General features: G+C 39.6%; 1 protein-coding gene across 2 annotated transcripts; it reads right to left on the bottom strand.

Annotated features, from left to right (window-relative positions):
• Window positions 1–2,957: 2,957 nt before the first annotated feature.
• LOC113451090 (small ribosomal subunit protein uS4-like) lies at window positions 2,958–18,501 on the bottom strand. 2 transcript variants are annotated; one of them, XM_087918906.1, is made up of 5 exons: window positions 18,350–18,501; window positions 7,224–7,347; window positions 6,291–6,413; window positions 4,524–4,710; window positions 2,958–3,237 (listed from the first exon to the last, which is right to left on the bottom strand). In XM_087918906.1, exons 2-5 carry the CDS (start codon window positions 7,318–7,320, stop codon window positions 3,060–3,062), a joined length of 585 nt encoding a protein of 194 aa, XP_087775032.1. In that variant the 5' UTR covers window positions 7,321–7,347; window positions 18,350–18,501; the 3' UTR covers window positions 2,958–3,059. The 2 variants fall into 2 exon arrangements, with proteins under 2 accessions (XP_087775032.1, XP_087775034.1); XM_087918908.1 differs by having other exon boundaries at window positions 18,301–18,384.
• Window positions 18,502–19,392: the final 891 nt, after the last annotated feature.

Genomic DNA, 19,392 nt, shown 5'->3' with positions numbered 1-19,392 from the left:
TCAGCTGGGGGCTATCTTCCGATTTGTCTCCCACCCAGCTGAGACCATGCTGATTGTCCGATCTAGCGGCTACTCTGTGCTGCTGCAGAGCCCTCTGGAGCCAACTGCTCCAAGCCGCTGCTGCAGGCTGCTACGCTTGGCACTTTTCAGCCAAGGCAATCAAAGGCAACTCAGAATAGGGGAAAATGAAACCGCAAGCATGGTCCTGGCTCCGTGCGCTGGGTTGGGTGCCCTGAACATGATCCCCAAGCCCTGGGGGCTAAATAAACCCCACTCACTTGGATGCTGCTCTTTTCAAGCCTCTGAAGCCCTTTTAAAACTTTTTTTCCTTTTCTTCCAGGCTCCACGTGTTCTGAAAGTGTAGCCCTGCAACACGTCTGTCCAGGGTAGACTGAGTCAAAAACTGGGAGTGGCCACAGGATAGGGTGGAGCTTGAATTTTGGAGCAGACTCAGTCCAACAGGCATGAGCTGATATTACCCAACCTATCTGGACTCACGTAACCAGATAGGAAAATACCAGTCTCTGAGGAAAAAGAGACTTCATACCGGTAGTAAAGGGACAATTAATAGAAAAACAAAATCCCAAATTCAACACAAACTTAGAAAATGTGATTGCAGATGGTAATTTTGTGCAAAACTTTCACTAAGGTAGCACAGTTCAATGATACTCCATTCTTTAAGAACTATTCAAATTTTAGTCCTAAATTTGTTTTTAAGGAACCTAAAACCACCTGCTCACAAATAAACCTTGATCATTTGCAAACTGACTTGGTTCTTTTGCTTTCGAGTTCATTTATTTCTTACTGGTAAACCAGACCTCTTCCTGGATCCTACTGGGAAGCCCAGCCAATTCCTCTCCAACAATAGGTAAAATTATGTTTTTATCAGAGGGCAGTTTGTTTTCCTGCTTCCTGAGTAAAAGTAACAAAGCTTGCAAGAGGTAAAAGTTAGCAGTGAAGGGATTATCTACTCAGAGCCTAATTTATTTCTCCTATTTTTATTAATTGTTCACCTTTGCACTATTTTTATCTGCAAGACCTTATCAATAACCTCTTGGGGGAAAATGAGTAGTGTATGTGTGCAACCATTTTGGAAATAATTCCATTGGGGACAGTACAGCAAAGTATAGAGAAGTGGTATTGAGGGTGCAGGGAAGAATGACCAAAGCCCATGTCAGAAATGGCCTCTCTCCAGTTCAGTTTAAATTTGGCAAGACAAACAAGGAAAGAATAAGGTGAAAGGAAAGAAACCAATCCCCTGAAATTATGTCTTGGAGAGTGTTGTTGAGTTGGAGCTAAAGTAGTGTCAAGAACTATGCCCATGTACCATTCTCAAACAGCCAGGCCTGTCACCTCCTCTCCAGCTCATTTGCATTGCCAATCTTCCTCTCTGCTCCCTTCTCATATTCCATTCACCTTTGTGCAAGAAGCAAACATCTCAATCTGGGAAGTGTGAAGCCAACATTCAAATCTCATTGCCGGGTGAGCAGAGCCAAGAAAAAACACATTCAAGTCAGAGGTGGTATTCAACCAGTTTGGGCGAACTGGCAGTGGTGATTTGGCATGGGTCGTCCGGTTGCCCAATTGCTCATTTGCCCCAGTCGCTCTCCTAGCTTTCCCTACCACGTGGCAGCCGTGGCACAGCTTGGGTGGATGTCCCAGGGCTGCTGCACATGCGCACTGCATATGCTACACATGGAGTACGCATGTGCAGCAGCCCCGGAACATCTGCCCACCTTCCCGGAGCATGTTTTCTTCCTTCTCCCAGAAGATGCACCTCTTCCAGCCTGGCCCAGCCCGGCCCAGCCGGCCAGTTGGGGGAGGATTTCTGCCTGAAAGAGGCAGCTGGAGACTGAAAAAGAGTTGCCTCCAGCAGTCGCCCCTTTGGCCAGCTGGTCTCCTCGGCCATACAAAACAAACAGGCAGAGAAAGAGACCAGCCAGCCAATCCGGGGAGGATTTCTGCACTGTGAAAGAGGTGGCTACTGATCTCCTGCTTCGCTCTGCTTCTCCAACAGTCCGGCGTCGCCCTGTTCTATGCGCCAGCTGCTTGGACTTGCCGGGCTCAGCACATAGAACAGGGCATACTGGTCTGCAGCCACACTGAAAAAAGCATGCAGCAGCTGCAGGAATCTTGTGACAAGGGGGGCGAGAAGCCCCGGGACATGTGGTCACCTGCTGTCTGGCCGGGTTGGGCTGGAAGGTGTGTGTCCGCCAGGAGAACAAAGCGTGCTCCGGGAGGGCGGGCGCTGGGCAGGCGGGCGGATGTCCCGGGACCATTTAAAGGTTGACTTTAAGAGCGCCCCCATGGAAGAAGCCAAGAACTGAGAGCAAACATAGTAGCGGTGGGGGTGACGGGCATGTGAACCTCCATAAGGTGTGTGAAGGGAGGCAGACACGGCGCCTCTGAGGAAGAGGTGCCAAAGCCCTGGCTGTTACCCGGGAGGGGACCGCGGAGGGATCCATCACACGCCCGTTGCCCCCGCTACTTTTGCTCTCAGACGGCCACAGCAGTGCCTGCAGCAGCAACAGGCAGAGCCACAACAAGGTACAGTAAGATTTGGCGGTGCAAATCTATCTCTGAGGGGCTTCTGCAAAAAAACAACAACAAAAACCACCCCAAAACAAAACCCATTTGGCAGGCAGACTCAGCAGTCATGATCTTTAGTTGTGGTTTGTTTTTTATCAGTCCAAGGGCGGGGGAGGGGGGGAAGGTACGGAGGAAATCACTGTCTCTGCAACATCGGTCATGTGACTGAGTGGGTGTGGCCAACTCATCACTTGCAGCAAGGTGCCGCACCATCTTGCCAAGTTGGCCACGACCACCCAGTCACATGACCAAGCCACACCCACCAAACAAGCCATGCCCACAAAACCGGTAGTAAAAAAATTTGAATCCCACCACTGGTTCAAGTTACCGCATGTTCCTAATTCTCTTGACACCATGGAACTACAGTATTTTATCCACAAATACTTTTTTATTGGATGATGTTAGTAGATTCTAGTTAGTAGGTTCAATGGCCCACCAGTTTATGTGGCAGGAAAGCCACACGCTACACTTTAATCTTCCTCTTCATCATCTCCACCACCAGCACCGCCCTGGCCCTTCTTGGCGTTCTTCCTCTTGACACGGCCTGGCCGGCCACCACCATAAGGTGAACAGAGCGAGAAGTCAATGTGCTTTTGGGAGTCTAGCCGAACAATGAAGGAAGGGATGTTCACCACTTGCTTCCTTACACTAAAAGGGAGGAAGGAATGATTAGTGAATAATCTTGTCTAGAACTCATGGGAAATATTTGACAAAACAAACAAGCTCTACAAATATTTCCTGAGCTCACAGCCTACCCTCAACATTCAGAAGTCAAAGTCCCAATGGCTGCTGGCTTCAGGGTTATTTGCAGAGTGACTGCAAGAGACTTCTGGATCCATCTGGAATCTAATTTCACTCAGGGATCCTTTGTGCTCTGTGAGCTTGGTTGTTTTCTTGCAGATATCTCATTACCCAAACTAGGTAACATCACAAGGACCCCTCATTTCATCCCTCAGCTCCAAATATTCTCTATTGGAAGTTTCACTCTTTAAAGGAGCAATTGTTAGTAACAATGAATTATAGAGCAATCAAAATGGTGTTATCACTGACTGGACAGTAACCTATTCAGGCAAGAAACCCACTTAATGACCAAATTTTATGCTTTGTAGTTTTAATCAGGTTTTATCCCCCAACCCCCAGCCTTCCCCGCTCCAAATCATTTAAAATTGCCTTGGCAATGCAAGGAAGGTATGTATTCAGTGCTGGAAAAGAAGTACCAGTTGCAATTTTATCATGGCCTTTATCTCCCCATAAATATACCATAAATATTCAATACACTAGAATCTTATACCAATTTACAAAACAGACATGGAACTACATTTCAGAAGTAGCCAACACACCAGGATATCATGGAAGAAACTGATTTATATGTGAAAGTTGCTGTTTCTGCCTTTATTAGGTAAAACTTACCTAATTCCAGCTGGTGGTAAAATACATGCTTCAGGAAATGGGAAAATTTTAAGTCCACCCAGTAAGTCAAAACTACAACTCTTGGCAACGTTTTTTGCTGGGGTTGCTTACTGGAAATTTCAGCAACTTAAGACAGTATAATTTCCTCCAACCCGTTGCAAAATCCATCATTTACTTGTACAGAAGGATCCTATCAGGTTACTGCTATGCTTGCTAAGTAGGAGTAGTACTGTGTTACCTTGGCCACCCAAGGTGTATGGCCAAGCCAGAGTGAACCTTGCTGAATTCTTTGAGAGTTATTTTGACACTGCTAGTTTACTGAGCTATCCAAGGTTTTGATCCACAAAAGGATTTGGTTGCATATAAAGGCCCAAGCCAGCGCCGGGGCCAGTTATCACCACACAGGCTACACATAAAAGACATTGCAAATGTTACTTCAGAGGCACATGTTCTGATGCTGACACCCAATGTCAGCAGTTATCTTAAACTTCACATTCCCCAAACTTTGGCTCTTAGCAGCATACCGGATGTGTCTCTGGCGGATAAGTACACGAGCATGATGGATGGACTTAGCCAGGCCCAGTTTAAAGACCTGGGTTTGGAGACGACGCTCCAGGAAATCCTCAATTTTCAGACCCAGGATGTAATCCAGTTTCATTTTGCCTTCATCCAGCACCCCAATTCTGACCAAACGGCGCAGCAAAGCATTGCCTGAGAGAAATTTGAGACACATCAGTACACTGAACGGGTCTTTCTATATAATGTTAAAAGAGGCAATGTTCAGATTAGCATATTTATGGTTGAAAAAGATACAACCATCAGTTAACTGGCTATGCAAAGAAATACAAATTAAGCAATCCCAGGATATAGAAATGGTATTGGGACAAGAACAGTGTCGGGGAGATTGTGGAAAGTATTAAAGTATGTGTTTCCAACTGAACAGAGACCTTGAGATTATAAATCACACTCAAGAACACAAAGGTTCAATCCAACTGTTGTGTCAATTCTCAACCACCTTGACTCAAAAAACTGATACTACGGAATCCCTACCCATTTATTTAAGAAAGAGCCCAGTATCTTAGCAAGCTCTTACACAAGGCAAGTAATGTTTTCATTACTAACCCCTTTCTCATTATTCAGGCTGGCACAGTACTTGGCTTGGCCACAGTAGCCTATCTGTTTCTGGCTGGCATTTTCTTACCTTGGTATTGTGGTTAGCCGGCAGCAGGTACGGACGGCTGAGGAGAGCGAGGACTCAGATGATGGGCCAGGACCATTAGGGAGTGGACTGCTGCCTTCAGAGATTGTGGGGGCTAGCAGCAGTGATAAGGTTGTTCCCGAGGAGCCTGTGGCAAGTGTGGGTGCGCGCAGGATTGCTCAGAGGAAAGAGCAGTTACAACAGCACAGGCGACTCAGGAGTAAGGCTGCAAGGTACTGGCCCCTCCTTCAAGAAGATAAAAGCCAGCTATGAACAAACGTACTTTGCAGAAGGCAAAGACATTTTGAACTCAGCCTCGTGGACATTACAGTTGGTATTTGAAGACTCTTGTATTGTAAACTATTACTGATTGGCTCAATTAATCCCTTTTTGGTATTTCCATCACACATTAACTCTCCTTCCCTGACACCATTTAACATGATGTGGAAACCAGGCCATTGTATAACCTTATTAGCAGGGTACCTGTGCTTCGCTACGAAACTATGTGATTGGGCAAGTTTTGGGGGAGGAAAATAAGGGGAAAAATTGTGCGTCTGCCTACCAGCATCCATCGGTATTCATCTGGCTAGCATCCTGTCAGTTTGTGAGAGAGTTCAGGGCCGTTTGGAAACTGAAACAGTATTTGTTGTGTGAGCAAGAAGGAGACAGCATGGAGCCTGGTCATGGCTTAGCTGAACTGCAAGTGGAAGAGATTTCTTTTCAGGTGGGGAGGGGGAGTAGAACTCCTTAGCATCAGAGCGTGCTAATAATATAGGAAATACTACTGCTCTGATGGTCATTTTGAAAAATCCTTTCTTAGTGAGCACCTAGAAGCCAAGAAGAACATGCGTGCCAAATTTCAAGTTTGTAGGCTTTATGGTTCTGGAGATTGTGATGACGCATGAGTGTTTTCACTTTTATATATATAGATAACACACACCACCTATCTTATAATCAGATTAGTGACTTACAAAGCTGGTATGAGGAACAAAAGTTAAATATATCAAGGTACTCAGCAGGCTTCAAGTGAGTCATAGGTATCCAAAACAACAGCACCAAAGTTGTTCAGTATCTAGTTTTGCCATGATATTACCTTCAAAAAGGCGCCGCTGATCTTTCTCATCCAGGGTCAGCAGCTCTCGGGCAGCTTTGCGGATCTTGGCCAAAGTGAACTTGACTCGCCATACCTCACGCTTGTTCCGCAGCCCATATTCACCTAATGAAAGAATTCTAAACTTTAAATGCAGTTACTTTGTCACATCTGTTCAATCACGGACAGACCCTTGATTAGGCAAGGTTGTTGCTATAGGGAAAATTACTGAACACTTCAACAAGAGAATAATCAGGGAAGCCACTGAAATAGAGGAACACCCCCACAACATGAATAAACAGGATGATACCTTCCACCTACCAGACATCTGGAAACTAACCCTTATCAACAAACGAGTCCCAGCCACGAAAACCAACACCGGACCCAAAACAACACATGATGCCACCACCAATCTCCCTCACCAGACTCAAACCCAAACCCATCCCATTCTCAAAAAACCCATTCTCCTTCTGGACAGAATTCAATCTGAATCTCAATCTGAATATCACTCCTTCCAATTTATTCCATCAAAATGAGATCTTTTTCCATTTTAATTTTTCAATTGGAGAATTCATTTCCCAACAAGAGTATTTTCTCAAACGTGGCATTTTGGAAGATGACAGAAAACACAAAACAGTCTTGGGACTTATTTCATAGAATCATATGGCTGGAAGGGACCCTTGGAGGTCTTCTACTTCAACCCCTTGCTCAAAGCATGAATCCTTATACCACCCTGGACAAATGATTGTCCAACTTTTCTTGAAAACCTCCAGCAATAGAACACCCACAACTCCAGGAGTCAAGTATTTGTTTTCACTTGACAGCACCTGTTAATTTATAGTTCTTAATAGTTTTGTTATCCATTCATTTAACATATCGTTTTACTTCACATGGCGCAATCTGTCTAGAATCAAAAGATCAATGAATAAATCTTACCAATAAGTTTCAACTCCTGATCAAGGCGTGATTTTTCAAAAGGCCGCCTGGGGGTGACGTAAGTCTTCCGACATACCCAACTCCTGGCAACAGGCATTCTGTACTAAAGAGACAGCGGCCAAGCCTATGGACAAATACAACATTTTAAACAAATGCAAGCCGTGTAACAATGAAATCACTGGAGATATTACTATTGACATACCACTCAAATTTGTGGCAGAGTCAACTGATAAAAGAGCTTGTTCCAAGTGGTAGTCTCATCCAATATCAATTAACACTACCAAATTATACCATTGGCGGAGAGGCAGCCTTTAAGCTGCTGAAGCTGTGACAGCTCCGGAAGGAAGAGACAGAAAGAGAAAGTGTATGGGCTGGTGAGAATTTTCTTTCTTTTTTATTCAGGACTTAAGTACACTCTAAAATGAGAAGAATCCTGTAAGACTTTGGACAAAAACTGATAAAACTGACCTAGCGGCGATTTTTTAAAGAGAATGTCAAACTGAAGCTTGGCTTTTTACTTTTACTTTTCTTTTCACTGAACTTCTATTGCGATCTAGTAACTGTAACTAGACTGTTTTTTTCTCTTATATTTATCTAATTTTCTTTTCTTTTTTTCTCCCTTTTGACTGTTAAAATAGTTTTTTTTTTAGAACAGAGGCTCCCTTTAGTAATTTTTTTTTCTTTCTTAAATATATATATATATATATGTATATGTATATGTATATTTCCTTTTTTATTAGGCTTTTTTTGGGAAAGAAGGGGGAGTGGATTAAAGAAACTTTGTAACACTGCCAACTAGAGGCTTGAAAATACTTTATTGGAAGTTGAGAGGACTGTGAAAAAAATCCTTTTTCAAGGACACTGGAACTTGATAAGATAGAGGGAAGTGCACTGGAGAATGTTTTAACAGGTGTTCTTTGGAACTTCTATTATTAATTGAGTACTTGAAGCTTGGCTTTGGAATTTGTGGAGAAGCCATAATAAGAGCCTTGGATAACTAAATAAGATGCAGTGTGCTCTCTTTTTTACTTTCTTTTAGCTGTTCCATCCCTCCTCTTCAATCCCACAGTATTTTGTAATATTTGTATATCTATTTTTTTTTCTTGGTTGACTTTATTATTATTTTTCCCCTTAAAGGGAAAGCCTCAGAATACTTTTCTTTTTTCTTTTTTCTTATTGGGATTTTTGCCTTTTCTATTTTCATCTTTTATTTACTTCTATGGTTATTTTTTTTTTAATTTTCTGAGACCTCATAATTGGATTAAGGTGTGAAGAACCTGAAGAATTCTTTTTCTTTTTCTTCTTCTTCTTCTTCTTCTTTTTCTATCATTGCTTTTTAATATTATTGGGTTTTACTCTCTTTTTCTTTTTTTTATTATTCTTAATTTTTATTTTTGAATTATAATTGACTATCCCACAATAGGATTAAGGTTTAGAAGAACCTGAAGAATTTCCTCCTTTTTCTTTTTAATCTTCTTCTCCTTCTCTTTTTAATTCTGGACTTTTTATTTTTAATTGGCTTTTTTATGTTTTTCTTCTTCCCAATTGGATTATAATTGGCTACCTTATTAATTGGATTAAAGGAGCCTAAAGATTCTGAGTTACTCAAATGAGTAAGAAAACTTTACCTCCTGGCAGTTCAACTTCTGCTCCTGCTTCTCCATCAACTGGAGGGCGACTATCAATAATGGCGAAGCAAGATAAAGTACAAATGGACCTAGCGACGATTATACAAGGAATACAAGAACTCAAAATGAGTATTGCGAAGACTGACATTAAAATTGAAAATTTTCAACAAATGATGGCGAAACATGAGGAGAGACTCCCAAAAATTGAAGAGAAAGACAAACAAAGAGATGAGACAATTGGAAATATTGTTAGCAAATTAACAATGGTTGAACAAGATATAACTGGGATGTTGAAGTGGGAGATGGATAGGTCAGAATTTTACCTCAGATTTCAAAATATAGAGGAAGAAAAAGGACAATATTTGGCGGCTGTAATGATAGAAATTTTGGCTGGAGCTTTGGAGATAACAGAGGAAAAGATGATGGATGGAGTAGATGAGATATACCGTGTCTTCACAAGATATGCGATGAGGAACAAGCTACCAAGAGAGGTCCATGTCAGATTTACTAAAAAGACTATTAAAACACAAATACTACAAGTGGCAAGAGATAAGGTGTTGAAATACAAAAACAAAGAGATTGTGGTTCTAAAACAAGTGCCCAGAAGAGTGAGAGAGATGAGAATATCGATTGTTGACCAAAAAGTTATTGGAAAAAGAGGTGAATTATAGATGGTTGATTCCAGAAGGATTAATGTTCATATGGCAAGAACAGAGACACAGAATCGACTCAATTGAGAAAGCAGAAACATTCTACAATGAATTTTTTGGAAGAAGAGAAATAGAGACAGAAAAAGAGACTATCCCAACTGAACCCCAAGAAGACCAAATGGGAATGGGAAAAGAAGAAGGTGCGGTAGGTGGACAAATGGAGACAAAAGAACAACGTGAAGTAAGATCTACAAGAACTGTTAGACCTAAATATAAAACATAACCATGGAGGAAAAAAAATTGATTTCTATGAATATAAATGGATTGAACTCAGCTATTAAAAGAAGAAAAATCTTTCATAAATTAGAGAAGCTAAAATTTGATATAATTTGCCTACAAGAAGTGCATATTAAAAAACATCGACGATTATTGGTACGACCAAAACTGGGGAAAATTTTTACCTCCTTGACTAACTGTAAGAAAAGAGGAGTGGTCCTGTACATTAAAGAAACTATTGCAGCAAAATTGATTTATACTGATGAAGATGGAAGAGTATTAATGGTTGAAATAGCGGATAACAATACAAAAACACTCCTGGTTGCAATTTATGCTCCGAACGATAAGCAAGAAGAATTTTATAAAGTTACATATGAAAACAATTGGACTGGACTATATTAATATAGTTATGATGGGAGATTTCAATGGAATTGTGGATAATAAATTGGACTATACAGCGACAGCATCAAAACAAAATAGAAAGACTCTCCCTAAATCCTTTTTCAAAATGATAGATGAGTTATATTTAAAAGATATATGGAGAGAAAGAAATGGTAAAACCCAACAATATACTTTTTATTCAAATAGACATTTATCATGGTCCAGAATAGATATGATTTGGACTTCATCAGAATTAATATCTAATATTCAAGAAATAAATATTGAAACGGGTATATGGGCAGACCATAATGCAATGACAATTAAATGGAAAGGACAAAAAAGAAGATCTAGATGGACATTAAACAATACTATTTTAAAGGAAAAAGATTTTACACAATGGATGGGCAAAGAATTGGCTTTCTTTCTCAGTGAAAATAAAAAAGAAGATACTTCAATGCAGAATGTTTGGGATACAATGAAGGCATATGCGAGAGGATTAATAATGGACTATTCAAAGAAAAAGAATATTAGGAAGAGGCAAATTATTAAAGCTTTAGAAGATGCTTATAAAAGATTGGAAAAAGAACTGCAGAATATGCCACAGAAAAAAGATATTAAATTCAAAATGGATATAATTAAACATAAGATGGGCCAGGCAGAGAAAGAAGAACTGGCACAAAAAATTAGAAGTGTTAAACAGAACTATTTTGAAGATGCAAACAAACCAGGTAGATGGCTAGCATACAAATTGAGAAAGGAGAAAGAATCTAGGAAAATATTACAGTTAATAGATGATCAAAGCCAAGTGTGTTATGGTAATAAGGAGAAAAAGATAATTATTCAAGATTTTTATGGACAATTATATAAAAAGAAGGATTTTGATGAGGAAAGAATTAAATTTTATCTACAAAATGCTAACCTACCTAAGATATCTGAAGAGACTGAAAAAATGTTAGAAAGTACTATAACAATGATGGAATTAACTGAAGTATTCAATAGGCAGAATAACGGAAAAGCACCAGGCCCAGATGGGCTCCCGGCAGAATTTTATAAAACATTACAAGAATCATTGAGCACTCCACTATTAGAAGTCATGAATGAAGTCATGTTAAATAAGAAAATACCTAAAACATGGTCAGAAGCTTATATTACACTTATTCCAAAAGAAGGGGCTGATCCATTACAAATTAAGAACTATAGACCTATTTCTTTACTGAATGCAGACTATAAAATTTTTGCCTCAATCTTGGCAGAAAGGCTCAAAAGATACTTAAATAACTTTATTAATCCTGATCAGAATGGATTCCTGCCAGAGAGACAAATTAGGGATAATATGAGGATAATTCGGGATACTTTGGAATATTACGAGGCGCATCCTGAAAAACAAATGGCTTTTGATATTTTTAGATGCCCAAAAGGCATTTGATAATGTGAACTGGAGATTCATGTTTTTGTTATTGGAACACATGGGCTTTGCTAGAAAATGTATTCAAGCAATAGAAGCCATATATGATAAGCAAACGGCAAAAGTAATGATAGAGGGAGAATTTACAGACTCTATTAATATAAGAAAAGGCACAAGACAAGGATGCCCATTATCACCTTTGTTATTTGCATTGACTTTGGAAGTGCTGAATAGAAATATTAGAGAGGATCCAAATATAAAAGGAATGAAAATTAAGAAGGAGGAATTTAAACTGCAAGCTTTTGCGGATGATTTGGTTTTTATTTTGGAAGATCCTCTAGAAACAGCTTTAAAACTATTGGAAAAGATAGAGATGTATGGTGAGATGGCGGGTCTGAAAATAAACAAAGATAAAACAAAGATCTTGACAAAGAATATGTTACCAAAACAAAGAGATGAACTGGCAGACTTACTGAAAATTCAAGTTACGAATAAGGTTAAATATTTGGGGATACATTTGACGTCAAGATGTACTACATTGAAAGAGAATAACTATATTAAACTTAAACAACAGATAACATCTGATTTGAAGAAATGGGAAAACTTACAATTGTCACTGATAGGTAGAATTTCAACAATCAAGATGAATATTTTACCCAGAATTTTATATTTGTTTCAAACTATACCAATTAGACTTGGTAAAGATTATTTTGAAGAATTAAATAAAATTGTGTTGAAGTTTATATGGCAAGGTAAGAAAGCCAGAATAAAATTAAAACTTCTACAAGATGCTAGAATTAGAGGAGGATTTGGCCTTCTGAACTGGGAGTTGTACTACCAAGCTGCAAATTTAATGTGGGTTAAAGAATGGATAACATTAAAAAAGACCAGATTGTTTTTTTTTTAAGAACAAGTTTTATTGATTTTTGAAGACAAACAAAACATAACACATAAAAATATAAAACCTCCTAAGAATTACTTATAAATTTTAACAAGGCAAATAAAGCATTATTTTTTAAAAACATAGTTCCACATTATCACATTTCCATTTACACATATATATCTTTTCCAAATTTCTCATTATTTCTCCCTTCAATTATTCAATTATATTTCTTTCTATCAAAGTTTTAGTAATTCTCAATCAGTCATAAGCACACAAAATACATAACCTAAAACAAAACACTGGAAAAAAAACAAACCTCCTTAGTTATCATTTATACATGTCTTTTCCCAATTTCTCTCCCTTTGATTTCATTTCTCCAAGATTTTATTAATTTACAATCAAACATAAATAATCCACACACAAAACATAAAACTTCTTTTGAAAAGTGACTTGGCCCCAGGTTACATCTTTTTTGACAGACCTAAATCAAATTCATGCCCACCTTATATACCCTTCATATCTTATTAACCATTTTGTATTTATTTCATCTTATTTCAAAGTCATTATACTTATATCTTTTATCCGTTCTTTACCAAACATCTATTTATCTCTTCTCTTTAACAAAAAATTTCCCCTGTAATCACTTTTGAAGTATGACGCCTTCTCCTAAAATAAAGCTTAAAATAATACATAATTTCCATCCTGATTCTGCTTAGTACATTCTACATATTAAATCTTAAAATAAAAGAATAGTAAACTTGTAGTATAGTTAAATGTATAGTTTCTATTCTAATTCTGATAAGTACATTGTTTTAGAATAAAAAAATAAAATACTAAGGTTATAATAACATTAAAACAGTAACAAATTAAACTTTAACTAAGCATTAATCATTTAACACATTCTCCTAATATTTTATTAAATATCAACGTCTATCATTATTAAACATTAATATTTTATTAAATATTCCAATAAACTATTTCAAATGCAAATACTACAATACTATCTTATGCACTCTTGCAGAATCTTCTTTAATTATACACTATCCATCATCCTTCGTCTCTAAAAAAAACTTTCTTTTTAAAATCTTGTTCTAGCCTGTGGCTTTTTTTTTCTTTTTCCTCCCTTTCTTCTCCAATCTGGTCTTTTGCCCACCCCTCCTCTCCCCCTTTTTAAGTTTCCCTCTCTGTTGTAATTCTCTTTTCAATTGCTTTCTAACATTGTGCCTTCTTTTCACCCTATTTTTCTTTTTCTTGGTTATTTTATTAAATCTTAAATTCTCATTTTTCCTTCCTCCCTTCCCATTTTCTTTCTTAGTCAAACTTTTTAGTCCATTAAAAATGGCTTCTTCCTTTTCTTCTTCTTCTTCTCCTTCTCCTTCCTCCAGTATTTGCTGGTACGTAGAAACCGCCATTTCTAAAAAATGGAAGGCAGCTCCCAAGGAATCCTTGCCACTTTGTTGTCTTTCTTTTAATTTTTCATATTCCATTTTCAGTTCATCAACAGATGGTACCATTATAGGTTTTTAAAAACAACCCAGATGCTTTCAATCTTAAAGTAATTTCCAAATATCAGAGTTATCAAACAATCCAAACAAACAAAAATTATTTCCTCTTCTTCTCTTTACACAGTTTTTCCTCCAGAGGCAAAATCCCAAATGTATTTTAAAAGCCATATTACCATTAATTAATGGTCTTGTAATCTTCAAGGCGTCTCCTCCAACAATTTTTTTTAAAAAAATTTTTAGTCCTCTCCTTCCCACTTATAACAAAGAGCTTATTTTTACCTTTAAAAAGCAGGTTTTTCTGTGCTCCTTTGCTTTCTCCGTAAGGAGGAGTGAGCTTTCCTTCAGCACTTTCGCGATGTAACAAATTCTTTTGGAAACAAATGTATCAATCCGAAGTCAGGTTTCCAGGGTGTTTTAAAAGTAACATAATGTCCTGGTTCAGCCAAGAAAACTTCTCCTTCTGGGTCTTCCTCCTGCACAATCTTATCCAGTTGAAGATTTCTTTGTGGCTGCCATACTGACAGCCGCTCCACCGTCTCAGGAAAAAGGAGTCTAGCCGGCTGGGGAAGGGGGGTGCGATATCCCCAGACCCCTACCCGGATCTCCTCTGTCTTCCGCTGCCCCTTCAGGTCAGCGACAACCCCCAAATCCAGTTGGATCGGGGGTACCTCGACAGCGAGTGCAGCAGGGACCCGCAGAGAAGCGGATTCCTGCCGCCGCCGAAGCCTTGCAACCGGAAGTGTCAAGAAAGACCAGATTGTTGACATTAGAAGGACATGATTTATTACTGGGATGACATGCTTTTCTGTGGTATAAGGGAACTAAATCGCAGGGCTACTTTAGAAGGCATTACATACGGGAGTCTTTATGGTTGAATTGGGAGAAAATTAAGAGAAAATGTTATATGAAAATCCCAGTCTGGTTATCAACTATTGAAGCCTTTTCTTATCCTATAATATATGAGAAGGAACAAACAGTTAGATATGGGGAAATATTGGATGAAAAGAGTGAACTTAAAACAATGCAAAAACTAGAAGAACAAGGCATAAAGATGAATTGGTTTTCATATGCGCAAATACATTCAAGGTATCTTATAGATTCTAAAACAGAGGGATTTTATGATAAACAGACTGATCTAGATAGGATCTTGACAGGTACTGATGAAAAAGTGATTAAAAAACTATAGAGTTATCTGTTGGAAATTATATTAGAGGAGGAACAAGTTAAAGAAACGATGATTGTTTGGGGGAAGAATTTTGGATATGGGATTGATTTGGAGAAATGGGAAAAATTGTGGTCTCAAAATTATAAAATGACAATGTCAACAGCTTATAAAGAAAACTTGTATAAGATGTTTTACAGGTGGCATTTTCCCCCGACAAGAATTGCAAGAATGTTCAAGAACAAATCTGAAAAGTGCTGGAAATGTCATCAGATACCTGGCTCATACTACCATATGTGGTGGACTTGTAAGGATGCTAGAAAATATTGGACTAAAATTCGCATATGGTTGGAAAAAATGATAAAGATACATATAGACTTGAAACCAGAGATTTTTTTTATTGGGAATCTTACCTGATGCATATAATAAAAATTTGAAGTATTTGATTGTAACTGTATTAACGGCGGCTAGGATTGTATTTGCTAAAAGCTGGAAGAGTGAGAAAATTCCATCAGAGGAAGAAATTATTAAGAAAATATTGGATTGTGCTGAAATGAGTAAATTGACATTTGAAAACAGAGAACAAGAAGATAAACAATTTTATGAAGTTTGGGATATTTTTTATCAATGGTTAGATAATAAAATGTAATAATAGAACATTTAGATTTAGGACATAATTTTTTTTTGATATTATTTTTATAAAACTTTATTAAGATAGATTTGGTATGATCTTATGATTTATTGCAAAATAAATTAAGTAAATTATAGTTATCTCGTTAAAGTATGAGTTAATAAAATTATAAACAATTTCTTAGTGATGATATTGGGTTATACAATTATTGATTGATAATATGAATTATGTAATATAATTATATTAGCGTTTAGGAAATGGATGCACAAAAAAAAGTGGTAAACCAACCAATACACTGTTTGTAAATTTATGAAGAAGGATGATGTTTTTATGTTGTATGTCTTATGTTGTTTTGTTTGTTGTTAAAATAAAAAGCTTTTTTAAAAAAAACACTACCAAATTATCTGCATGATTTCATAAACCAAATTCATCTTTCAGTTCACATTAATTCTTAATTAGGAATACCTTTTTATACAACAGTGAACTGCACTAGCCTTTTATAGATGTCTCACCTATTTATTCTCCCCTGCTTCAAGCCAGAAACCATTATTTCCCCCTTTCTCTTTGACTAGCTAGACATTAGGAGGTGGGATTTTTAAAATTTAAACCAGGCTTGTCCAACCCGCGGCCCACGGGCCGCATGCGGCCCAGGTCGCCTCGTAATGCGGCCCAGTGCCCACTCCAACCTTCGTGCCAGAGCCAGCGAGGAGGAGGAGAGGCAGGCGCGGGGCGAGGCGAGCGCCAGGCCAAGCAGCAAGAGAAAAGGCGGGCGCCGTCAGAGCGCCACCTCCTGCTGTTGCCGCCGCCGGCACCGCCGCCGCCTCTGCCCCCGCCACCGCCACCGCTTCTGCCCCCGCCGGGGGAAGAAGCAGCGGCGGCAGAAGCGGTGGCGGGGCAGAAGCAGCAGCGGTGGCGGGCAGAAGTGGCGGCGGGGGCAGAAGCGGCGGTGGGGCGGGGAAGAAGCGGCGGCGGGGGCAGAAGCAGCAGCGGTGGCGGGGAAGGCTTCTGCCCACGCCGCTGCTGCTGCTTCTGCCTTCCAGTCCTGCCTCATCCAGCCGGGCCATTTGCAGGAGGAGAGGTAGGCGTGAGGCGGGCGAGCTTTCTCCCCCCCTCCCCCTCCCCCAAAATTTGGCCGGAAAATAAACTGTGATAAAAAAACTGTGATAAAAAATAATTTTTAATAAATAATAAATAATAAAAACATCTCACTAACTTCATTTCCAAATAAATTTAATATGTTAACTATGTTTTCTATGGTTTTGGGGGATGATCAGGTATCGTTACTGTTATTTTATTTTATGTGCGGCCCAAACCAAATTTTCATCTTCTAATGTGGCCCAGGGAAGGTGAAAGGTTGGACACCCCTGATTTAAACAGATGGTTTAGAGACTTATACAACACATTAATTACCATTAGTTCTGGATAAACATGGTGTCCTATTTCCAAATTAGGGAGCTATGATCTAAAAAGGATGGCAAAGACACCACAGAAATGAAAGTAAAAAGAACAGCTTTCATGGTCCTTATGAAGCATTTTTAATAAAGCTTTGCTTATAAAGTATTCACAAATTTACTGAGTTAATAGGAAGTAAAACATCCCAGTTAAGGGAACTGAATGGAATATATGTAGAGTTTACTAACAGGGGCAACACTCTCCCAGAATTTTCATACCTGTGTTTAATTTGCACCACCTCGTTCTCTTATTAAATTCAGTATTCATTTAACCAGCACTTTCTTAGATGTTCTCAAGGGAAGAAAATGTACTTTGATGTATTAACAAAAAAACACCAGTTTGCTCTGAATGGGTAAGGCTGTACAGAATTATCAACATTCAACCACTCACAAAGTTTTCAATAGACATTCCCTCATTTTATTTTTAAATGCTTTTAGGTGGCCTTGTATAATGTAGTTATTGTATATCGCCCAGTCTCACTTCAGTCAGCTATGTCAGAGGACAGGGCATATAAATTTGATAAAACAAAATGATCTCCCACTTCCTCCAAATTTCAGAATTCTCAGAAATACGGTTTTTCTTTTTGTAACTTGTTGCCCCTTAGTCAGATGGAAGAGGGCACTTGAGGACACCTATACTTTTTAATTCAAGTTTGAGAATCCATTCCCAAATGGATGGTTCCACATTTAGAAACCAAGTTGCATGCGTCAAAGGAGTCACTAATTCCAGTGAAGGATATCAGTAAAGGTGCATGAACTGATTAAACTATAACAAAAAACAGGCCCGAGAAGGGGGAACATGCTGGTAACTCCTATAATCCCTCATTCTCAGACGTTCTGGCGGGAATGGCTGTAAACTGCCATTCAGCAACTCCTGAAGGGTAGGACGGCCACGATCCCGGATCGGGAAATCCCTGCTGAGCTAGCAAGCTGAATGCACAGGGCCACTTCGGAGGCCGGCGGACGTGCAGGAAGCAGGGGACGGGTAGAAAATGGAGGCTCGGGCGGCAAGCTTCTCAAGCGCATGCGCTCCGCTTGCTAGGCGTAGGCCGCGAGACTCTTTTCTTAACGTTTTTCGATCGCTGGCTGCCGCCGCTCCACTTACCCGTTTCGACTCAATAACGCCAGTACTAGTCTGACAAGATAAAGCTTACCTCCCACTTCAAACTCCAGCGACAACCAGGAAAAAAAAGGAAGAGAGTAATTCGGGAAGTCTACTTTTATAGGACTGTGAGCATCTCCGCCTTCTCTCTCTACCAACCAATACAAATAAGACATTTTTCACGCCTGGCCTGTTGGCGAGGTGCTTCAAAGAATAACAGCCAATGAGCGTTGGATTTTCGTGTGATAGAGAAAGTGGCTAAAAAGTTAATGACGAAGGTATCACGCGGCGTTACGGCTCCTTTGTCTTTAACAGCTGGATCCCCGCTAAAGGAGATCTTGCGGCTACAGCAGTCTCTCCCAGTGGGGAGTGACGTCATCGCCGAGTAAGCATAGCATTCTAAGCGTGTTCTGTCTTCCGACAAAACGGTTTTCTTGTTTTCTAGCCGATTTCTCAAAACATTCCCTCAGCGCGGTGTTCTCCAAAGAACTGCGCTTCAGCTCCCATAATTCTCGGCCGGTGTCATTCTGTAGTGGAATTACGCAAAGTGTTGTTTTAACAAGACTACCCGTGCAGGTTCATCTAATCCCCACGAGTCACGACTCGCGAGTCTTTACTAGGGCAAAGCATCTGGACCTGCTTCCAATAACGTGCGGTTGCACACATGCGATGTGCAAAATGTGTATTATGTATATCAAGGGTCTTCAAACTTGGCAAGTTTAAGACTTGTGGACTTCAACTCCCATAATTCCTGAGCTAACACGACTGGAGGAGGATTCTGGGAGTTGAAGTCCACAAGTCTTGAAGCTGTCCGGTTTGAAGACCCTTGATGTATATGATGTATATCAGGGGTCCCCAACCACCGGGCCGCGGACCGGTACCGGTCCGTGGATCATTTGGTACCGGGCCGCAAAGAAAATAAAAATAAAATAAAAATGGCGGCTTTCTTCGCCTTCGGTGAATGCTGCTGGGATCAGGGATCAAGGACACAAATGAAAGAAGGGGAGGGAGGAAGCAACCAAAGCCTGTCCTGCTCTCCGGCTCAGCGGCTTCGAGTTTCCTCCGCCTCGTTCCTTCTCAGTCGCTCTCTCGCTC

The sequence above is a fragment of the Pseudonaja textilis genome, unplaced genomic scaffold, assembly GCF_049901715.1.
Source record: "Pseudonaja textilis isolate UNSWEBS1 unplaced genomic scaffold, rPseTex1.2 PTEXSCF20, whole genome shotgun sequence".
In the NCBI taxonomy this organism is placed as follows: Eukaryota; Metazoa; Chordata; class Lepidosauria; order Squamata; family Elapidae; genus Pseudonaja; species Pseudonaja textilis.
This window is presented reverse-complemented; position numbering and strand designations above follow the sequence as displayed.

Excerpts from the sequence above, each read along its gene's own strand:
- LOC113451090 (XM_087918906.1), bottom strand. The coding sequence starts at position 7,320 with ATGCCTGTTGCCAGGAGTTGGGTATGTCGGAAGACTTACGTCACCCCC. Across the intron at positions 6,414-7,223 it reads TCAGGAGTTGAAACTTATTG|GTGAATATGGGCTGCGGAAC; the intron begins GTAAGATTTATT and ends TTCTTTCATTAG. Across the intron at positions 4,711-6,290 it reads TCAGCGGCGCCTTTTTGAAG|GCAATGCTTTGCTGCGCCGT; the intron begins GTAATATCATGG and ends AATTTCTCTCAG.